A 22,582-nucleotide genomic window follows, 5' to 3' on the forward strand; every position below is an offset into this window, starting at 1 on the left:
GGGACTTGTTTGTTGAGCAATGACTTCACACAATCCCTTCATCTGACATTTGGCCCAAGAGACCGCAGTGTCACATGTTGCCAATAGGTGGTGCTGCCTAACACAAAAGCACTCTTGTCCAGGCGTTCTGAAGATGGGTTTCAGAGCTTATGATGTAAAACTAATAATTGCTTGTGAGGTTGTGCAGACACAGCATTGCCATGTAAAGGCACGAGGACGACTCTACCACCTACCACGACCACTACCATCACTGCACAAGAACAGCCACTTCAATACCAATGTAGGAAGACGAAAATCTCAGGATACAGACAATCATTGTAACGGAGCAGTACATTTTGAGAAAAAGTTGTTTGGTTCTTATTCTTAACATTGCACCTCAGGCCAGTGAAAACTTGACCCTAGACCAGCACAGGCCCCGGACTGGCCTTCAGGACCCCTGTTCTAGCCAAGGATTTAAGGAATTGGTGGCCTCTTCATTTTCCAAGTTCAAATTTCTGTAAAAGTCAATTTGCTTCAAGAACACCTTTATTTTCCCAGTGTGCAGTGAGACACGACACACTAGACCTTTGCTCCACTCATGGCCACAGTGAAGCGGCAAGTCACTTTAAAGCAGAGCCATCTCTCTCTTTTTAAAAAATTGTATTGAAATAAAGTACATTTACAATGCTGTATTTTATTTCTGCTGTAGAGCAAAATGACTCAATTATACATCAAGGTGAAGTCGCTCAGTCGTGCCCGACTCTTTGCGACCCCGTGGACTGTAGCCTACCAGGCTTCTCTGTCCATGGGATTTTCCAGGCAATAGTACTAGAGTAGATTGCCATTTCCTTCTCCAGGAGATCTTCCCGACCCAAGGATCGAACCCAGGTCTCCTGCATTGTAGACAGATGCTTTACCGTCTGAGCCACCATATATTATAATTTTTAAGCATTTTTGACGTGGACTATTTTTAAAGTTTTTATTGAATTTGTTACAATATTGTTTCTATTGTCTATGTTTTGGTTTTATTTCATTTTTTGGCTTTTAGGCATGTGGGACCTTAGTTCCCCGGGACAGGATCGAGTCCATCCCCCCGGCAGGGAAGGTGACGTCCTAACCAGTGGACCAACAGAGAAGTCCCCATATACACATTTTCATACTCTTTTCCATTATGGTTTATCACGGGTTATTAGATACAGTTCCCTGTGCTTCACAGTAGGACCTTGTGGTTATCCCATGTCTCTTAAAGACACAGGTCTGACCACATTATTCCTCTGCCACCTCCCTCTGTCTGTTAGAGGACTCAGCATTTCACACCAGTGTCTTCAGGTTCCAGCCCTCGGATCCACTCACTAGGATCACACAATGAAAGTCACTTTCAACCCACCCCAGAAAGTTAACAAAAGGAGGAGTGCTAGCCTTGCCAACTGTTGTTCTCAGGGCAAGCCAGTTTGCATCCCCATAGGGTATGAGTGCCGTTTCCCACACCTACCATGCTGTCCTGTCCCCTCACCTTCCTGGCGCTTACCTATTCCTCCCCATCAGGTCAGCACAATGTCTTCCTCCAGGGAGCCACCTCCTCTCTCATTCCAAGGCATGTAGCATGTAATGAGTACGCATCGTCTTGCTGCAATGCCACAGTCCCCCTGGGCACAGACTATGTCTCTTTAACTTGTATCCCCTCTTCAAGGCTTGACACAAAGAAGATATCCAGTGATTCCTCACTGATTTACTGATGCTCCGTATTGGCAAACAAACTTGGGTCAGCTCTTTCAGTATCTTTCCTTAAGATCTTTTCAATAAACCCAAGAGATGCTGGCAGAAGCTGGCAGCCTGACCAGAAACGAGAAAAATGGCAGGAAAACCTAGAATTCAGGGAGCTGTGTCTCTGGCAAGAAAAGTACATTGGTTCTCCTGACCCCCTGAGGAAACTCCAGATGCTTTGGTATCCCCCTTATAAAATATAATTCTGAAATGTATTAGCTCTGCCATCATTCACCAAAAAACATTTTTTTTTTTTTTAAGAAGTGAAGTTTCTCAGTTGCATGTAACTCTTTGTAATCCCATGGACTGTAGTTTACCAGGCTCCTCTGTCCATGGAATTTTCCAGGCAAGAGTACTGGAGTGGGTTGCCATTTTCTTCTCCAAAAAATGACATTTTTTAATGGAGCTAAAAGTGCCCATGATCTGTAACTAGAAGTGACTTGCTAGCAAAAAACAAATTGTTTCCAGATAAGAGGGTAGGTGAAAGAAGAGATTTGTACACTTAAGAGTTGTTCAGTGTATAATGCAAGCTATCAACAGGCAGGAATATGAAGAAACAAAATGCGTTATGATTATAGTTTACCGGGTAATTCCCATGGCCAGTCACCTAGCAAAATGTTTCACCTACATGACTTCACTTAATCCTCACAACCGTTCTATAAAGTGGGAATTACACTCTCCCCTAGTTTAGACTCAGAAAAGTTGTCATTTTTCCAAGATTCAACTGAGAATGAAATCCAGGTCTAGCAGCAAGGCCCAAATACTTTTTCCTTTACTATGACAACATGCTTTTTCCTGGTGTGCTGCAGTCCGTGGGGTCAGAGAGTCAGACATGACTAAGCAACTGAACTGACCTGATAATATATTTGATTAATTTCTTTAAATTGCAGCTAAATATAATTCCTGCCTTTGTGAATAGCATACTCAGAAAACATTTGTGTCCGAAGGCTAAAGATCTCCTAGGGGGCCTACTCCACAGCCAACCTAGAGCCCCAGACACTAAGGAGAACAACTCAGGCACATCTTGAATTGCCTGTTTTTAATAAACCCAAGCCATCAGCTTACTGTATGACTTATCTCTTTTCCTTAAGTTCAGATGATAATATGATAAACCTCAAAAGGGTACACTTCTTCTTTCACTAAATTCCTTAAAACCAGTAAGAAACAGATTAATAATCTAATTTTTAATGGGTCAAAGCTATTAATAAGTAGCTCATAGAAAAGAGATATAAATGGCCCCACTTAGAAGAGTGCATTTTAAAACACACCATTTTCCACGTGTCAGACTGTCTAAAGTCAGAAAGCTCTGATGCCACACGGAAAGCTCTCACACACCAGTGACTGACACTGGGAAGACCCTCCTCTGTGGGGAGAAAGCGGGCAGGATTCCTCAGGAGCTGCGTACACTCTGGCGCAGGAGCACCGCTTCTAGGAACCCATCCTTCAGACTGCCTTGCGAGTGACGAATAACCCACATTCGCCGTTTATTGCTGCAAGGACTGTAACTGTCGAGGACTGGGAACAACCAAATAGCTCACCATCCAAAAGGGCCTGGTTAAACAGAGAATGGTTCAGCCACATCCACGCAACCCTAGACAGGCCTGGGGAAGCTCCTTCAGTATGGCTAAGGAGCTCTTCACAACACTAAGTGAAAAAAACAAGAAACATGGGAAACTGAGGATGAAGGCAGCCTCGGAAGAGGGGAGGTGGCAGCTGGGGTGGGAAATCTCACCATATACGCCTTAGTACCTTCTGCATTTTGAACCAAGTGAATTATTAGCTATCCAGAAAATTAAAATGCTTATACATATTGAGGCCTTCCATGCTTAAACAAACAAAAGGGCTTCCCAGATAGTGCTGGTGGTAAAGAACCCGCCTGCCAATGCAGGAGATACAAGAAACACGAGTTTGATCCCTGGGTCGGGAAGATCCCCTGGAGAAAACGACATGGCAACCCACTCCAATATTTTTTTTTTTTTTTTCAGTATTCTTGTCCAGAGAATCCCATGGATAGAGGAGCTTGGTGGGCTATAGTCCATAGGGTTGCAAAAAGTCAGACATGACTGAAGTGACTTAGCACGTGCTAAAAAAATTTCTGGCTTAGGTCCAGCTAATTGAGTTACTTTACTCTGTCCCACAGTATATCCTGCCTCACAGAACTCGAGAGATAAAACTTAAGGGACACTGAATTAGGTGGGTTCTGTCCTCAGTCAGCCCAGGAAAGGGAGAGACTCCTTAGGGTCAAAGAGGCCTGTACTTCCTCTTCTTCATCAACAGATGGCGCTACAGGGCCTGCTGCCTGGGATAGACAGCAGTAGCTTGGGGAGCCCTGGAACCTCAAGCAGCTGACAAAAGAAACAGGCAGACACAAATAAGTAACATAAAATAGAAACTAACTTTATTTCTCTGGAAGAAGCAGATATTCATAGCTGGGGCAGCGACTTTGGCGACAGACTGGTGGGAAAACACGGAACAGCAGAGGGGAAGAGCTGGGTCAAAGAGGAAGCACTGGTGTCCCTCCAGGGCAGCTGCCCCCTTGGTCTCCTTCCAATCCTGGGCCCTGGGGCCCTGGTCCCTGCCAGGGAATGAACTGGCACCCCAGCTCTGCTACCTGAGCCACCTCAAGCTATTTTCAGGCACAAGATCCTAAGACCGGCCAAGTCCCATAATACGTGCATGGTGAGGCCACATTCTGTTCGACAGGGCTCCCTGGAAAGGGCCTAGCCCTGTGAAGGGCCCCCACCCACTCCCTGGTCCACCTCTCTGTATGGCCAACACATCCTACTGGCCCAAGGTCAAGTCTGGCTTTCCCGCCAGCAAGGCCTGGCCACACCCTTTAGCCACAGGCTCCACCAGGGACTAAAGCCCAGAGGCAGGTCAGCTGCAGGGCCTGCTGAGGCCGACCCCAGCCTGCCTTCAAGAGGCTCCCTCCTGCACCTTGGCTGGGGCACCACGGGCTCTAGAGCTGCAGGGTCAGCACTGGGGGAGCGAGGGACAGGCAGGGCGGGGGTCCCAGCTTCCTGCTGCCGTGGCCTCGCTCTGCCACTGGGGGCCGTGGGTGCAGCAGGTCCTCCAGGCCTGGCAGGGAGTCTCCCCGGCCCCCTCAGATGGACAAGCTTAAGTGATTCCTTCAGGGCAGATCCTCTGGCTCTTCAGGCATCTCAGCGCCTAAAGGATGGGAAACAATCAGAAAGCCTTCCATCAGAAGGGGTCAGTGCAAGAGGATGGAAGGTCCAGGGTGAGCAGGTACGAGAAGGCCTCTTGGTGCTGGCCAAAGGGGTTGAAAATGGGTGGTTCTAGGGAATAACATTGGAATTTATCATTCTGTATGCCTTCTTTAATAAGCTAACTGTGTATCAATAACTGATGCAAATGAGTAAGAATAACCACAAGGTAACGAACGGTTAACATTCAGTGATAGACAGCGTCCTGTGGGCCAGACAATTGCTGTGTGGTATGACAGAGGCATCCCTCATTAATTCTTCTAAAAATTTCTATAAGGTTGGAACTAACACTGATACACATGTTACAGATGAGCACCCTGAGAGATCAGGAAAGGAGCATAAGCTGACACCATATGTGAACAGGGCGCTGGGCTCCAATCAGGCTGTCCTGCCAGGGGACTCTTGACACCCCACACCCCGCCAGCACTTCCTCCCAGGGCAGAAGTTCACTTTTGACTCAATAAAACTTTCATTGATATTTACACTCTATATCAAGTTTGCTATTAATATACATCTATATATTAATGTCAGATTACATATAAATTTTTTATAGGAAAAGTAATGGATTTTTTTTTATTAGACATTCCTTTAAAAAGGCATTAAAACTCTAGGTGTTATTTTAAACACAAATAGGAAATGAGGAGGTGAGAAGTATTTGTTTAAATTATTGGATCCTAAACTGCTGCTCGCTAGAGCCTGATTAGGAAGCAAGCCCCCTGCAACCAGAGCGGCTCCGATTCCTCTCACTCATTAGTTCATCTGAACACAGAAGCTATGAAGTCAAGACAAACGTGCTTAGGAGAAACTGTTTTCCTCGAGAACTGCCTGTCTTGTGGGACTGGGACCCCCTCCCTTCTCCTGGCCTGGGGCCCTGTGTCTGGCCGTGCAATGTTGGCTACTCCCAGGGTGGCTGCTCCAGGAAGCCCGGGGACAGGAAGACGGCAGATGCAGGGTTTGCTCACTTGTGGTGGGCAGGGCCGCAGGAGCCCAGCAGGTGGCAGCCGGCCTGTTCCAGGTTCCAGTCGAACATCTCCAGCACGTTGTGGCACTCGCCTCGTGGCCGCAGACCCAGACCAAAGAGCTGCTCCACCTGGGGAGCAGAGGGTGCTGCCATGGGACACACTGGGGCGGAGGGGCGCTGGACCAGGGCGGGGCGCTGGACCAGGGCGGGGCAGAGGAAGGGGGTGGGGGTAGGGAGGGAGAGAGTGGGAGGAGAGCCGCAGAACAGTCCTCAGGGTCCCTGAAAGCCAGAGTGGGCAGGAGGTGATGGTACCTTCAGATACTGGGCAGCCCTCTGCACGCTCCAGCTGTGGCTCTGCAGGGCCGCCTGGCACTCCTCTGTGGTCACCCCATGCACCATGGCCTGCAGCTGGGCACACCACCCCCACCCGTCAGCACCACTCGGGCCCCTTCCTCTGGGTCCCTTGGGCCCCCGCCCCTTCTCACCCTGCAGCCAGGCCCACTACTCACCATCTGGATCTTGTCTGCAGGCCGCCCAGCCTCTGGCCCGTCCCCAGGGTAGCCCCTCTGTGGCAGCCGAGCAGTGGCCCTCAGGGTGGATGGCCGGGCCCCTGGGTTGCTGTTGTTGCTGGAGAAGTTGGCCTTGGGGTCTGGGGCAGCCTGGGGCATTGGTCGAACAGTGGCAGTGGGGGCGGCTGGGGCTGGGGTGCTGGGAGGGGGCAGCAGCAGGGGCTCGGGCAGGGGGTCTGGATCTTTGGGGCTCTGGGCCTCATGCAGGAAGCGCTGGTAGCGCTCCAGGTAGGGCGGCCGCTCGGGCAGCAGGTAGTAGTGGGTGCTGCTGACCTTCTTCCCATCTCGGACGATGGGCAAGATGCAGGGGCCGGCCCGTGGGCCAGGCGCCTGGATCACCTGGGGTGTGGCATACTTGGGGTCTGAGGCAAAGCTCTGGGTGGTGGGCATGGTCTTCCCAGGTGAGCTGGAGAGCCGGGGTGGCAGTGGGGAGCTGCCAGGTGGCACCAGGGGGCTGGGAGTCCTGGAGCCTTGTGGAGACAGGGGCTCCCGGGGAGGCACCCGGGGAGGAGAGGCAGGTCCGGGCCACCGGCCCATCTCCTCCTCGCCTGGGGGGGCCGGAGACAGCTCGCCACGCGAGCGCGTGGGCCTCGGGGGGATGGGCACCCGGGGGGGCACCTGGGGCTTGTCGTCACCTCCGGGGCTGGGCGAGGGGACCAGAGAGCCAGCCGGGACCTGCAGCTGCCGCATGCATTCCTGCTGCAGCGCCTGGAAGATCTCTGCAGTTTGGGCCGAGTTGGGTGGCTTGCCCCCACCCTGGGGTGGGAGGAACAGGTTGTCCTCCAGCGGGGGGAGGAGCCTCGCTGGCTCAGGCACAAAGGCGTAGTTGGTCTCGCCCTGGCTGGGCTCAGCAGAGATCCCGGCGCCCACTAGGGTGTTGTTGATGGAGCAGACCTCGAAGTCATCCTCATCCTGGGCCACGTCGTCGTAGGCGGGAGGCGGGGGCAGTGGGCGTGCATCCCAGTCCACCACAGGCGTGGGGTGCAGGGGCCGGGGCAGGGCCCGTGTAGGGCTCTGCGGCGGGGTCTTGTCCAGCAAGGAACAGGCGTCCATGGCCAGCTGCGCCAGTGATGGGGCACAGGGCCGTGGGGCTGGCACAACAGGCTCCTCGCCGAAGTCGATGAGCGTGACCTCGCCGCCACTGCGGCCGGCCTTGGTGCCTGGCACCCGGGCTGAGGGCTTCGCGAGCCACAGCCCACGGGGCAGTCCTGGCTTTCGCAGGCCCAGCCTCTTGAAGTCGCTGGACAGGGGGTCTTGGTCCTCACTCACGGGGTCATAGGTTGGTTCTGTGATGGAAGGGAGAACCCCAACAGGGAGGCAGCGTCAGGCAGGTGGGTGGGGAAGACAGTCAAGTATCTCTACCAGCTCCCAATTCCCCGGAAGGGCAGCCCTCAGGCACCAGAATTCTCCGTGCACACAGACCCTTTCCAAACAGGAGGGGAGAACCTGCTCTGGGGGCTGGCAGCCCAGGTCAGTGAGCCCCTGCCTCCATTGCAGCTAGAACAAGCAATACCCCACATCTGCCCGTTTCTGATACCCTCCCCTTTGATGCAAGACCCCAAATCCCTGTGGGCCCTGGTTAGCAATCCCTACCCCGTTACAGCACACCATTAGTGCAGGCAGGGGCTATGGGCCATCTCCCACCGTCAAGGGTGACAGGAGTCATCCTTAGAGAGGACAGGGCTCCCAACAAATTGGCACGAGGGCCCAGACACAGCTTCTGTAGGTCCCGCAGGAAGTGAGGCAGGGCTGCACAACGGTGGGCAGAGGCGGGGGTGGGCACCAGGATCACACTCTTATTCCAGAAGCCCGGGCTTTTGGGGAGTGGGGGGAGAGGCAGGCATGCTGGGCCAGGTCAGTCACAGAAGCTCACAGCACACGCCCACCCCCCCTCCCACCCAGCCAGCCAGCCAGGGCTCTGTACCTTCTAGAAGGAGAGGAGTGAGAGGAGAGAGGGGGCGGGGGCGGGGGCCAAGGCACCGGGAGCAGCCCCACTTACTCTGAGTGAAGATGGCAGGCTGAGGAGGGCGAGGTGGAGGCTCCCCTGCAAGAAAGGCCATGCGGAGAGTAGAGGGGCAGAGCAGGAGAGGAGGACAGGGGCGGGGAGACAGAGCCGGAGGGGAGGGCAGAATGCGGGGAGAGAGAGAGAGAGAAAGTGAATGGGGGAGTGAACGCACACACCCAGCGGTGATGGGAAGCAACGGGGCGGCGGGATGGGAAAACTGTGTTCCGGCCCCACAGGCCCAGGATCCGGGAGATGGATGAGGCTCCCGGCCAAGGTGGAGCCAGGGGGGTGGCTTTGGCTCAGGAGAGGAGAGCAGGATTAGGGGGCAGTGAGGAGAGCCAGGATCTGAGCATGGCGGGGAGGAGGAGGGGGAGGAGGAAAGCAGAGAGGGCAGGCCAGCGCTGGCCAGACTGACGATGCCCACCTCGGCGGATACCACTGCCTCTCACTGCCCGCCCCACGCCCCGCCAGAGCCAGGGACACAGCTGTCCCCTGCAGCCCTGACCCAACTGGCTCAGGGTGGCCCGAGGAGGCAGCGCCTCTTGCTCGGTAGCTGATGAGCTAGGGGACTACGGGTTTGGGGGCCCTTACTTTTCACCCTGCCCAGATGCTGGGTGGGTCTGGATGCGCTCAGTTCCACGCTCAGCAGGTCGGGAGGGTCCATAGGGTTTCCCAGATACAGTCTGTGGGGAGAAAAGTGGGTCAGAGATGGGGGCAGGTAGGGTGGTGGCAGAGAGGGCACCCTGGGGAGTTGCTGGGCCTGTGCCCTGGCCTCAGGCAGAGGACAGAAGAGTCCTGTCCAAGCCCCTGGCGGAAGTGGGTCTGGAGCACAGGACTTCTGCCTCCCAGGAGCTCCCTTCCAAAGATCCAGCAGTGACCAGGGGAGGGTGCCGTGGAGAGGGGTCAGAGGAAGAACTCCTGAGCGTAGGCTGAAAAGCCTAGGATTGTATGGGCTCCAAGTACTCCCTAAAAGGGTAGAGCTGGCCCTCTGCAACACCCGCGGCACCCCCACCCCCGCTCAGCAGCCACCTGCTGCCACTCTCTTCTCTGCTGCCAGGCCACACTGCCACGGCCGCCTCCTGCAGGGGGTCTGCAACCCAAGCTCTCTCAGGCCCTCCCCAGCTCTCGCGAGGCGAGAGCCCTGGCACCCTCCCAGGGCTCAGCATCCTGGTGTGCAGAGCAGGGGGTGAAGGGCAGGTTGAACCTCGCCCCTTGGGACGAGGCCTGTCAGAAGGTGGAGAAGAAAGCACTGCTCGGAAGCCCAGTGGGGCTGGCACAGAGGCTTGGTGGCCCAGTAGGAGGAGCTCCAGGTGGCTCCCTGGGGCGGGGCCCTCAGGAAGTGACTAATCCTCCTGTGTGTCTTCCCCAGATGCCCCTAGATGACCTCATCCTTTCGCTTAAAGGAAGCTGAACCCCCTCCCAGGTACAGAGTAACCAGGGCGGGGCAGGGTGAGGAGGGGCAGAGGGCTTCGAGCTGCTGCCTAAATTCCCTCTGGAGTGTCCCTGCAGGGAGTTTTTCTGCACCTTGCCTCTCAGGCCTGAGCCAGCAGCTCCCATCTCCAGGACATGGGTGCTTCCAGCAGGAGAAAGGAAACTGCCACCAAGTACTGGGGATCAGGAGATGCTTCCTACCAACTGCTTCTAAAGGCTACTTCCAAGACCATTTTCCTAAGGTCAGTTTGCAGGGGCAACTTAAGAGGTGCAGGCCCTAGAGGCCCTTCCACCAAAGGAAGACTTGGTCCAACCTCTGAAGCTGCAACCTCAGTCCTGCCTGCAAGGAAAGGCCTAGGACAGGAGACCCTTGGCCCAGGGCTGTAATGGGGACGTTGGAGGCCTGGAGAGCCTGCGTGCCCAGGGAAGGGCTGCTGGCCCTGGAGCCCCCATGTGGAGCCCCCATGTGGAGCCCCACCAGTACTCACTCGTCGATCTTGTCAGGGAAGCCCCAGCAGTGGCGGGGGTCGCTGTCGCCATGCCCCGTGTGGATGAAGCTATTCTGCAGCGGCTGGCTGATGTCCTGGGCCGAAAGGCCAGCCACGGAGGTCACCACGTTGCGAGGGAAGGGCCCTACACACAGCGTCCGCGTGTTCTGCCCACGCCACCAGTAATTCTCAGCCCTGCCCAACAGAGGTGACGTGGTGAACACCAGGATGTGGTGGAAGGCCCCAAGGACGGGACCCTTTTCATACCAAGCTCTCTGCACCGTGGTATCTGACCATCTCAGCGGAAAGGAGTACCAGGGCAAGGGCCCCAGGATCAGAGCAGCCCGCCAGCAGCACCCCAGGATCTGCCACTCACCCAGCACAGGGCCTGGCGTCAGCACAGAGCCTTACCCTAAGCGACTCAGATGGGTCAGACAGCTTTTCCTCCAGTTTAGAAATAAGGAAACACGTTCAAACAAGTGACACAACTTGCCTACAGTTACCAAACAGAGTGCAGCAGATCCAGGATTCAAACCCAGTTGTCAGTCTGTGAAGCCAGCACTCTTCTCACCATACCACCTCACCTCCCTTCTCCCCTGGCAAGGCCTAAGCCCATGTCCGCCCCTGGCCACCCAATTTCACTCTTCAACCTGGTTCCAGGAGCTCTAAGCTGCAGGGGCCCAAAGGAGCACCACGGCCTTAGTGTTGGGCTTGGGGCCAAGCCCTCCAACCATATCCCTCCTGCAGGCAGGTAGTCCTTCAAAAGTTTGAAAGTACCTGGGGCAACCCAAGGTTTATGTATTTCCAGTGCCTTCCACCACCTCCTGCCAGGACTGTGGGACCCCCGCTCTCGGCCCCACCCACCTCCTTGCCTTAAACAAGAGGTCTAGGAGGGACCCCAGCCTCTCAGTGTGGCTGGACTGTGGGACCACCAGCCCCTCACTCTGACCTCAGACAGACTCTGTTGGCACAGCCTAGGTCCAGGCCTGGGGTCGAGGGTGGGAGCCGGGCCAGGTGGGCAGGAAAGAATAGAGCGCCCTCTTGGATCCTTCGAAAGCCAAAGAGTCAATAGCCCTGAGGCTCTTGCACCTGCCGCTGAGATCGCTCACACTGGGAACAGGCCCAGATTTCGGGCAACGGCAGAGGTGGTGAGGGCCTCCTGCAGCTGTGGGGGGGTCCGTGTAGCACCGAGCTGTGTCCCTTCACTGTCAGCGCCCCACCCATACATCACCTGTCCACACCAGGGGCGCAGAGCAAGGTTTCCTCCAATCTGCAGCCAGATCAGGGGGCTGGGGGAGATGGAGGCAGGAAGGAGGCAGTGAGGCCCATGAGCACAGCGATCTGGGGGGAGCCAGGAGGTGCAAGGGGAGGGCTGAGGGCCCAGACTCCTTGCCAGCAAGGCGGCTTGCCCAGCCACCACAGACACAGCAACCCTGTGATTACTGCCCTGCCTCTCGGGGGTGAGGGCAGGAAGGGAAAGAACAAGAGAGGACAACACCCGGGAAGGGACAGAGCCCATCCAAAAATAGCTGGGCCATTCCAAGGAGAGGAGCACTTCCCCTCCCCACCCCACCTCCAGGCTGGCTGAGGCCAAAGAGGCACAGGGGGGAGGGCCTGGCACCCGGCCCCCGATGCTGTCCTCCCCCCAACACCCACAGGCCCCCAGGTCTCATGGGCCCCTCCACGGGACAGTCTCAGACACCAAACCCCGCAGCTGGATGCTGGATTCTGCCCTGCACGCCTCTCCAGAGATGCTCACTAACTGAGTTGGAGAAGCAGTGCAGAGTGGAACAGACTCACATGCAAGGCCGGGCTTACACGGGAATCACGACCACCCGGGTGGGCAGGTGGGCACTCCCTCCACTCCTTTCCTTTTGCTAACACAGCCCCTCACATGGATGCCTCCTCTGGACCCACTTCTGAGAGGGGAGAGCAGAACTGGGCCTACCTTCCTTGCTACCTGTATGGCCAAGGTGAGAGCCAGGCCTAGAAGGAAGGGATCCTTTGTCACTGCTGGGAATCCTGATACCAAGTCTCAAAAAAGGCTTTGCTACAGGGTGGGGGCTGAGGAGAGTGCAGAGTAGGTGTAGCAAACATACTTGGGAACCACATCCTAAGCACGGGAGCAGCATCCTCCCAGGGAGAGTCAAATATAACTCCCGAGGTGGCCAATGCTACGTCCCACTGTCCCCAGTCCCCTCCCCTGCCCTCCAAGGCTCAGTGGGATGGAGACACCATCAGCCCAGGAGAACCAGGTCAGCCTTTCCCACCCAGACTGCTCTGGCCACACCTCCCTTCAGCCCAGAGTCTCCATGGCAACGGGAGGGCACAGTCCCTGAAGCAGACCAGCATCTCCAGCAGGATGGCCTCACAGCATCCTGGGACAGGCTAGATGTGAAACAGCATCCAGGAACCGGGACCTGGGTTAGGAACCACTGAAGGCTGCCCCAGTCCTACTGGGGACCAGTCCCTGGAAACCTCAGTCCCAGCCTAGGTAGCCTAGAAATGGCTGACAAACGTGGCTTAAGCAGCGCTCAAAACACCACCTGAGCGCTTCTCTCCGGGTGACCCTGGCAGCCCCTGGCCTTGAGGGACAATACAGCCTTTGCTTCCTCCTCCCTCACCTACCAGAGGAAGCAGAGGCCCCAGGCACCAGCCAGGCCACGGACCAGCACAATGGATTTCAAAACCTCTGTTCCCCCATACCTCTGTTCCCCTTCTCTGGCTGGTGGAGACAGAACATCAGAGTTCTGTCAGCCATCCTAGCCTCCAAAAGACCCACTGGAGAAGAGCGGTCTTCATCCGTCCCTCTAGGTCTAGACAGAGCCTCGTGAGGTGGCCTCACAGAACATCTGGTGTCCTTCTCTGTCCACTGACTGATACCTCGAGAAGCACTGAGTCTAAAGAACTGGTCAGAGTCAGGGGCAAGGGTGCTCCCAGACTGTGGCTAGGAGACAGTATTGCCAAGAAGGAATCCAAGTCTAACAGAAGAGCACAGATGTGAGAGAACTGAGAACCAGGCTGCTGGAGGAGGAGAACATGGAACAGACTGAGACACACACACACAAACCCAGACCCAAGGGACACTCACAGACAGACAGCCCATCCACCCGGACACAGAGAGAGAGAGCCAGGCAAACACATGCACTCGGGACCCGAGGACCCAAAGGGACACCCACAGATAGACAGCCTGTCCACCCGGAGACAGAGAGAGACAGAGCCAGGCAAACACATGCACTCGGGACCCGAGGACCCAAAGGGACACCCACAGACAGACAGCCCATCCACCCGGACACAGAGAGAGAGAGCCAGGCAAACACAGGCAGTCGGGACCCGAGGACCCAAAGGGACACCCACAGACAGACAGCCCGTCCAAGCAGAGACAGAGCCAGGCAAACACAGGTACTCGGGACCCGAGGACCCAAGGGGACACTCACAGACAGAGAGCCCACCCACCCGGAGACGCGGAGACAGAGCCAGGCAAACACATGCACTTGGGATCCAAGGGGACACCCACAAACAGACAGCCCGTCCACCCAGAGACAGAGCCAGGCAAACACAGGTACTCGGGACCCGAGGACCCAAGGGGACACTCACAGACAGCCCACCCACCCAGAGACGCGGAGAGAGAACCAGGCAAACACACACACTCGGGACCCGAGGACCCAAGGGGACACTCACAGACAGCCCACCCACCCGGAGACGCGGAGAGAGAACCAGGCAAACACACACACTCGGGACCCGAGGACCCAAAGGTACACCCACAGACAGACAGCCCGTCCACCTGGAGACAGGGAGACAGAGCCAGGCAAACACACGCACTCAGGACCGAGGAAACGAGGCGGCAGCTCAAGCCCTGGTACCGCGGACACAGGGCCCACTCCCCAAGCCTCACCGGCTCAACTCCCACCTCCTGCCCTCAACTCCCACCTCCTGAGCGGCTCCAGGGTGGTCAAAGAGCCCAAGGAGGCCACACTGACAGGCAGCAGCAGAGCCAGCAGCTGGGACAGGACGGAAGGGTGGGGCGGGGCGGGGCAGGGGTGGGGCCCGCCCACTGGGGCCTCCGAGGAGGAGCGGCTCCCCGGAGCCTCCTGTCCCCCACCTCTCTCCAGGGGTGACCCTGGGTGCCAGCTCCAGAGACACATGCCCCAGTACACACCAAGTCCCCGAGTTACCTCCTGGGGAACGCTGGGCCCTGGTACATGGGCCCTGAGAGCAAGGGCCTTGGGGAAGTAAAGGCCTGGGGTCTACAGGGCAGAGGAGGGTGCAGGCCCAGGGTTCTGGCATCTGGAGGAGGGAACGGCTGCAGGCTCAGACTCCGGCCCAAGGTCCTGCCTGCACCTCCAGGAGGGCCCTCACCCTCATCTTCCTATTTCCAGAGCCCAGACTGCCAAGCCGGAATGCTGACCTGGAGGAAGATGCTGGGGGCCACAGGGGTACAGGTCACGCTCCTCCACAGACAGCCTGGGGTCTGGGGCCTGTGTCATCAGTCTGACTCAGACCTAGAAGCGCTCCCTTCTCAACAAACACCCATGAGGAACAAAGTTTCTCCAAAGGCCCCAAACCCCAAACGTGAAGTCCAGGTCTAGAAAGTGCTCCGTGGGAAGCCCCTGCCCCCATCCCTGCCCAGCTCTGAGTCAGAGGAGCTGGGGCGTAGGGTGCGGGGTCCAGGGGATTTCCTCGCCTGCTCCTCCACACTCAGCCCCCACCCCAAAGGCACCTCTAGCCGGCCCCACCTCAGTCAGTTCCTCAGACATCCCAGGGATCAGATAACAGAGGGTGGGGTGAGCGGTGGGTGGGGCCTCCTCCAAGGCAGGCCCACTTGAACTGCGGGGTGGGGGGGTGGGGGGGCCTGCAAGTAGAAGATGTGACTCAGGGGATGCCGCCTGCGGGCGGACACGTGCTGCCAGGGGTGAGGGGGAGGGAGGAAAGAGACCCTGCGAGGACAGCTGGGGACAAAAGTCCCAGCAGAGGATGAGAGGAGCCCTCAGAAGGAGCTATGGGCTCAGTGGAGGGCAGAGGCTGCCAGGAAGAGGTGGGGCTGCTCTGGGCTACTGCAGGGTACCCAGGTGAGAGTCCAGAGTCCTTATCCTGGCAGGAGGGGAAGAGGAGGGTGGGAGAGGGTAAAAGGAGCCCCCGAGTCCCCAGTTGGGCCCTAGGCCCTGATGCGCCTTCCTACCCACAGTGGCAGCATGGCCCTGACTCACAGAGCCACAGCTGAAGCCCAGTGGGCAAAGGGTGAAGGAGGCTCCAGGTAGGGAAAGCCCTTTGTATGCCTCGGCACCTGCATACTTCACTCCTCACACTCAGGAGGGGACCCAAGCCTGCCCTCCATCTCGCTGCAGGAGCCGGGGTGTTTCCACAAGAGCCTGAAGGGTAGAGGGGCTCTCGGGGCCCCGGATGCCTCCTGGCTGAGTCCTTCAAGGCAGTGGGATGCAGACCCCACGCTCCCTACCTCCCCTCGATGACGGTGATGACGTCATTCATCTGGATGTGCAGCTTGTCCGGTTCTTCGAAGTCCTGAAGGGCCCGCATGTCAGTGGGCTGAGCCTGGGGGAGACACAGGTCACTGCCCGCCCCTGGCTGACCTCTGCTTAGATACCCCCACCCTCGTGGGCACACTTGCCTCACCTCCAGCAGGAAGTCCCGCAGAGCCACAAAGGTGGGTCTGTCCTCGGGCTTGTGAGCCCAGCACTGGACCATGACATTGTAGATGTCCTGGGGGCAGTCCTCGGGCCGGGGTAGACGCTCCCCCTCCTTGTCAATCTTATGCAGGATCTGGGGGTTGCAGGGCAGTTTAAGGACAAGCAGAGCACCCGGCTCTTCACCCCCATCTTCTCTGTCCCCCAGTCATGGAACCACTAGAACCATAGTCTGCCATGCCTGTACCGCGAAGACGACCTGTGCCTGATCCCCAGGCCTCAGACCCTGACTCCCAGGTCTGCGGGCTCCAAAGAGAGGGCCGTGGCAGAGGAGGGTGGCGAGCAAGCCAGGCTGGTCCGCTCCTCACCACTGGGGCCATGCTCCCCACTCAGCTCTCTGAGGGGTTCGGGCAGACACAGGGCATTGGACCCAGTGATTCCAACAGGTGAGAGCCAGTTCCAACTGGGCCAGGCAGAGAGCCAGGGATCAAATCAACCCCCGGACACCCAGTGGGGAGCACCCCCCCAGCCCCCTCACCTGACTGCCATTGAGGCCAATCCAGGGCTCCTGGCCATAGGTGAACATCTCCCACAGCGTGACCCCAAACATCCAGGTGTCGCTGGCGTGGGAGAAGGTACGTGTCTTCAGGCTCTCTGGGGCACACCTGGCAGAGACAGGGGTCAAGCAGAAGGTCTCTCAGAGAACCCTTGCCCCTGCAGCAGCCCCAGTGGACCCCAAATGCTCCTGTGCAAGCATGCTGTTGCCCTGAGGGGCCAGGCACACAGCAGGGACTGGGGGCAGAGTGTGCACAGGGCAGGCCTTCTAGACTACGGGGTGCACAGTCGTGGGCCCAACTGTCTCTGCCCAGGTCTCTCGTCCACATGCAGCCTGGAGCAGGAAGATGGGGGCATTCCCACAGGGAAGCAGGGCAAGGAGGAGGGTCAGAGGCTCCAGAAGGGGCAAAAGGGGGGCGGGGATAAGATCCCAGGCTGTTTTCTAATTGTGGTGGGAGGATGACAATTTCCAGATTTGGGGCAGGATCCTAGGATTCAGGCCATTTCAGCAGGAAGGTGTGGGTGGGAAATCTGGACAGGGTCTGAAGAAGAACCAAAAAGGGTGGGAAGAGGCACAGTGGTGTCCCCAGATGTCCCCACACGCCCTCCGGGGCGAGGAAGAAATAGGCCACTGCAGTTGAGCCAGCAAGGGGTAAGCACTCGAGTGTACCCGAAGTGAGGAGTGCCCTCGGGGGAGAATCAGAGATGTCTTGTGGGACTGGAGAGCTGGCCCAGCCATTCAACGGGGCAGGGGTGGGGGGGGTGGGGAGGGTGGGGGGGGGTGGGGGGGGGGGTGGGGGAGGGAGGGAGCCAGGTAAATCATGATCTCTAAGACCCACATTCCTCATCTATGAAATGGTAATAACAATAGTCTGCTCACTTCATAGGGTTGTTTTAAGAGGGCTGCATAAAAAAGTGACCTTATAATTTACCAGGGTGCCTGACTATGAAAGGAGGTGCTATTAATTACTTGAGGACACTAGGCAGGATCCAGGATGTGCGATCATCCTCAATATAAGGTCAATAATTAATTAGGGTGGCCATTTATCCTGGATTAGAGGGGTTTTCTGGCAAGCAGAACTGGACCGACTCCTCCCACCCCAAAGCAAGGAGACCCTGCTCCTCCGGGCACCTCTGATATCAGAGGCCCATGATGGTCTCAGCGCAGGATAAGCTCAAGAAGGGGCCAGGGCAGGGCCAGATACCAGCCCAGTGTGCAGGTGAACATTTCTCATCAGTCTACAAGGCCCTGCCTGGAACACACCAGCCAGTTTCTGCCTGGCTGACTTCTCGTATTTCAGAAGCTAAAAACTGGGTCTTCCCAAAAGCCTTCCCACATCCCCACAGCACTTAGCCCTGTGTGTTCCAGCACCTGCCACAGGGGCCCTCAAGCATTTATGGATGGACAAGTGAACGGATGGGCACACGAGAAGGGAAGCCAGGCCCAGAAGACATAATGCCTAGTGGAAGTACAGAAGGCCCTGGAAGCTCCGAGGCCTTGGTGTATAGGGACTAGGGCATGGCGGAGTCCAGGGCCTGGGAGCCAGCAGCGCCTGCCCCTCACCAGGCAAAGGGCACCTTGCGATGTTCCTGCATGACGTAGTGGTCGTCATTCTGGGGCAGTGCTCGCATCAGCCCGAAGTCCCCAATCTTGACCAGGTCGCGGGTGGCCAACAGCAGATTTCGGGCGGCCAGGTCCCGGTGAATGAAGCGCTTGGCCTCCAGGTAGCCCATGCCCTCAGCCACCTGCACAGCGTAGCGGCTCAGGGTACCCAGCAGGAAGTGGCCCTGGTGCTTGCGTAGCCGGTCCAACAATGATCCCAGAGGTGCCAGCTCTGTCACCTGAGGCCACGGGGGAGGAGGGAAGGAGGCATAAGCATGGCCGAGCCCTGCCCCTCCCCTGAAGGCCTGCCACTGCCATGCTCCTTCCCCACCTGTCCTCCAGGGACCTCGCCCTCCAGGGAACATGGGAAAACGAGGCCCAGAGAAGCCACCCAAAGGGGCTCAGGTTAGCAATGCCAAAAGCTAAACTCGGGGGCCAGGCCCACCCATAGGCACAACTCTTCGCCAGAGGACACAAGCAGAACCCAGAGAGGGAAGAGAGGTCTGGCTGTGCAGTCAGCAGGGCAGGCCTGGGAACCCCTCTGCCTCATGGGGGGACCAAAGCAGGGCCTTCGTCGGGAAGAAGTGACCGCAGCACTAGCAGGAGGGGAGGGGGGCTGGGGGCCCAAGACCACAGGCCCCTCCCTTCTGCCCACGGTATGCACCATCTTCATGGGTGGTGTGAGCACCACCCCGTAGAGGCGAATGAGGTTTCGGTGGTCAAGCGAGTGCATGGCGTTGACCTCCCGGATGAAGTCGTCCATGGCCTCCGGCTGGCTTAGCACGTCAGGCTTCAGGCACTTCACAGCCACGCTCACCTAGCCAGAACAGGGGATTGCAGGGATCAGGACAGACCCCAGTCCCAATCCACTGGGCCAGCTTGCTCCTCCTCCGCCTCAGGTCTGCCCACCTGGGTGAGCCCATCCCAGGTGCCTGTGGTCTGGCAGGGGGAGGGCAGCTGGCTGACGTCCAAAGGCCACGAGCTGGGCCTCCCCTTCGTGAGGGAATGCCCAGGTTAAGTAGCAACCGTAAGGAAAGAGATGACTGGTATGATGATAGAATATTAATATTATAATAAAACATGTTTTAAAATGCTTTAAATATAATGCCATAAAACTAAGCTATGGTGACAGGAGTCAGACTAGTGGCTTTTCTCTTGAAGGAAGAGGACGCCCAGTGGAAGAGGCATGCAGGAGCCTCCTGGGGCGAGAGAGACGTCCCATACCATGATCTGGGCAATAGTCACGCAGGCCCATGTGTATGTGAAAATTCACTGAGCTGTATGCTCAAAAACTGTGTGCTTTATTGCACACGTACTATCTATCCCTCTGGGGAAATTTTTAAAGATACAATACTAAGACAAACGGGCAAGAGTTAAAAAGCTGTGTATGAAATTTGTATCTTGAAGAAATTCAACAGAATGCCTGAGGGGGGAAACAGGTGGAAACACTAACTCAGCTTCCTCTGAGTGGTGGGAAACAGATATTTTTAAATTTTAATTTTTAAAAGACTTTCCAAAGTTTTATGATAAGTAAAACAGTTTTATAACTGAAAAAGAAACCCATGTGTTGAGTAAACCCTGAGCATGGACTCCAGGGCGAGCCACTCTGGACCTGTGCCCAGCCCCCTTCACATCCGAGTGGAGAGGACCAATCCACCTTGGAGGGCAGAGCAGGGCCTCTACCCCTCCGCCATACCCCTGAGGACCCAGGGAACTCACCGTCTTCCCCGAGGGGGCGTCCCACTCGCCCCTGCGCACCACGCCAAAGGAGCCATCTCCCAGCTTCTCGAAGAGATGCAGGTCCTTCTCCCCAATGAGGCAGGTGAGGCTTTGCAGGGACCCCTCCCCAGCAGAGGCCCCCGGGGTGGGCGAGGTCTTCTGGAAGGTGCTCTGAGAGTGATGAGGGGGGAACTCAGCCTCCAGCCGCTTTCCACTGAACACCTGTTTGAAGGCAGTCAGGGGCCAGATGGAGGCCTGAGGTCCCAGGGCCAGTCACTGCGTCCTGCCCCACTTGGTCCTCAGTGAGGCCTCCACACAGGTACTGGCTTTGCCAAACTTCCAGGAGGCAGCCTGGCTGGAGGCCCATGTCCCCTCCTGACCACACCACCAAATGGGAGCCCACGGCCTCAGTGTGGCCTCAGGATATGTGCCAGAAATGGACTACAGGAGTGTAGCCCATGGCTGCTGTGGCTCCACACCCAGCTGTGGGGACAGAGACAGCCCAAAGCCACTCAGGCAGCCCTCTCCACCCCACCTGTCCCTCTCTGCACCCCTGCCCAGCACAGACTCCAGCCCCTCACCCAAGCAGATGGGCTTTAGCCTCAGGGGCCCTCACAAACACCTCCCGTCCATTTTTAGCCCTGGCCCCTTCTCTGGGTTGCCCATTTGGCGCTGTCTGTCTCCACCCTCCCCAGGGAGTCGGCTGCCCTTCATCCTGCCAGGAGAGAGGATAATTTGAGCCTGGGGTTGGACCGTGAAAGAGAGAGAGAGAGAGAGAGAGAGAGAGAGAGAGAGAGAGAGAGTGTGTGTGTGTGTGTGTGTGTGTGTGTGATGTGGTGGGGGGGGAGTGGGGAGAGGGGGTGAAGATGAAGCAAGGCCTTGCTAGGGAAGGGCCTGGGAAGACAGCTGGGCTTCTGGAGAGAGGCCCAGAGCTGAGAGCTCAGAAAGAAGGAAGGTTGGAGGGACTCTGTAGCCTGAGTTTGGGAGGGAAGGGGCCAAAGGTCAGGGAACAGGAGGGAAGCCCTGAGGGTCAGAGCAGCTCTGTCAGTTTGACATGGCCACCCTACCAGGGCATGCAAAGCCCTTGAGGTGGCACACTCTGCTCAGCTGGGCACCTGCCCCCAAGGCTGGCAGAGTCTTGTGTACAGGGTGAAGGGGTCTCTAATCTGAGGGCCTCTTCTGACCACTGCTCCATCTCTCCTCCCAGCAACTGGAATCTCTTCCATTTGCAAGCCACGTTCAGCTGACAAGGCCCTTCACAGCTTTCTTCTCAAGGGATCCTCCCCAAGGCTCTGAGGTGAGCTGGGCAGTGTGGCTGGCACTGTTTTACTGACCACATGTCTCAAATCTGGAGAGGTCAACTGACCGGCCCAGGGACCTCCAGTGAGTCGGAAGTAGATCCAAGACCCCTGAGACCTGCACACCACACAACTCTTCTCTCCTGCCTTCACCGCCCCAACACACTTATCCTTCCTGAAAACCTGGGCAAGGGACCAGGACAGTGTCCCCAGAAAAGGCCACAGGATCCCAAGAGACAGCCCCTTTGCCAGATCACAGCCAGGAAATCTCTGCTGCCCAATCCCAGGTCCAGCTGTTTGGTACTGCCCACCCCCCACCCAACCCTGAGGCCAGAAGTGGGGTGGGAAGGCCCGGCTGGTTCATTTCCTCTCGCATTGTCTTCCAGACAATGGGCAAAGTTCCACTGAGTCAGACCTGGGACTCACCACTCCACAGACCCAAATTAGAGCAAGGGGGTGGGGGAGGCCTTGGGGAAGGAAGCTGTCAGGGAGGCCAGTAGACCAGAGAAACCCCCCACAGACTAGGAAGGTGGGGGAGGGGGGAAGCAAAGCCATCCTGGGTCCAGACAGTCCCACCGCCCCATACTGGACACTGGCCCCAACACAGCGCAAGGGCTCAAGTTACAGAGCACTTGTCAACAAGCGCCTGTTCCATGCCCGGCACCACGGCCCAGCAGAAGAGGATGTGGAGCCAAGGCTGCACACAGGCCACTCAGCACCGTCTCCAGCGGAGACAGACACTTAGCCAGGCAGCTCTGCAAGTACCCTGCCTGATAAGACCCCGGAGGAGGAGGTCTGTACCAAGTGTGAGATTATACCGCAGGGACGGGGGAAGGCTCCCAGGTGACGTCAGAGGCGCCCCGATGAACCCCGACTCCCGCCTCCTTCCCTGTCCACCCACCTTGCTCATCCAGGACTTGCGTTTGCACATGGCCTTCCTCCTCTTCACGGCCTCCCACAGACGCCGCTGGCCTGCGGGGCAGGGGGGAAGGGGAACCCATGCTGTTAAGGTGCTCATACCCCTACAGAGGCTGCTTCCTCAGTCCTCCTGGGGGGAGGACACTGCGCAGTACAGCGACGCCAAGGGAACAAGCCATCCCCACCAACCAGGGGCCGGCCGCCATTAACCAGATGGGCGCTGCATCCCACTTCCAGGCAGTTCTTCTCCAAGTGGATGGAGGTGTTTAACCACCAAAATTCAACAGTAGTACTCTTATGTCAACTCTCTAAATTGAACAGTAGTACTCTTATGTCAACTCTCAAGAAAAAATAGTTAAGTCAAGGTAATGGACAGAATTTCTTCAATTTTGAGTTTTTCACCCATAAAACTGTATTATGTTACTG

General features: G+C 57.0%; 1 protein-coding gene across 11 annotated transcripts in view; it reads right to left on the reverse strand.

The window, feature by feature from the left end:
* Positions 1–4,191: 4,191 nt before the first annotated feature.
* TNK2 (tyrosine kinase non receptor 2) overlaps positions 4,192–22,582 on the reverse strand; it is a 40,376-nt gene continuing 21,985 nt past the window's right edge. For 2 of the 11 annotated variants that reach the window (XM_068985510.1, XM_068985504.1), the window contains exons 3-15: positions 22,140–22,210; positions 19,941–20,162; positions 18,886–19,038; positions 18,183–18,460; positions 16,602–16,728; positions 16,053–16,199; positions 15,877–15,971; positions 10,422–10,616; positions 9,094–9,185; positions 8,497–8,541; positions 6,438–7,783; positions 6,241–6,336; positions 5,926–6,057 (exon numbers count right to left, since the gene is read on the reverse strand). In XM_068985510.1, coding sequence (XP_068841611.1) covers positions 5,926–6,057; positions 6,241–6,336; positions 6,438–7,783; positions 8,497–8,541; positions 9,094–9,185; positions 10,422–10,616; positions 15,877–15,971; positions 16,053–16,199; positions 16,602–16,728; positions 18,183–18,460; positions 18,886–19,038; positions 19,941–20,162; positions 22,140–22,210 — 2,999 coding nt within the window. Of the gene's footprint in view, positions 4,912–5,925; positions 6,058–6,100; positions 6,208–6,240; positions 6,337–6,437; positions 7,784–8,496; positions 8,542–9,093; positions 9,186–10,421; positions 10,617–15,876; positions 15,972–16,052; positions 16,200–16,601; positions 16,729–18,182; positions 18,461–18,885; positions 19,039–19,940; positions 20,163–22,139; positions 22,211–22,582 lie in introns of those variants that run through there. The other 9 variants (XM_068985515.1, XM_068985507.1, XM_068985537.1 and 6 more) reach the window with 6 other exon arrangements.

Source organism: Capricornis sumatraensis, chromosome 1, assembly GCF_032405125.1.
Source record: "Capricornis sumatraensis isolate serow.1 chromosome 1, serow.2, whole genome shotgun sequence".
NCBI lineage: Eukaryota > Metazoa > Chordata > Mammalia > Artiodactyla > Bovidae > Capricornis > Capricornis sumatraensis.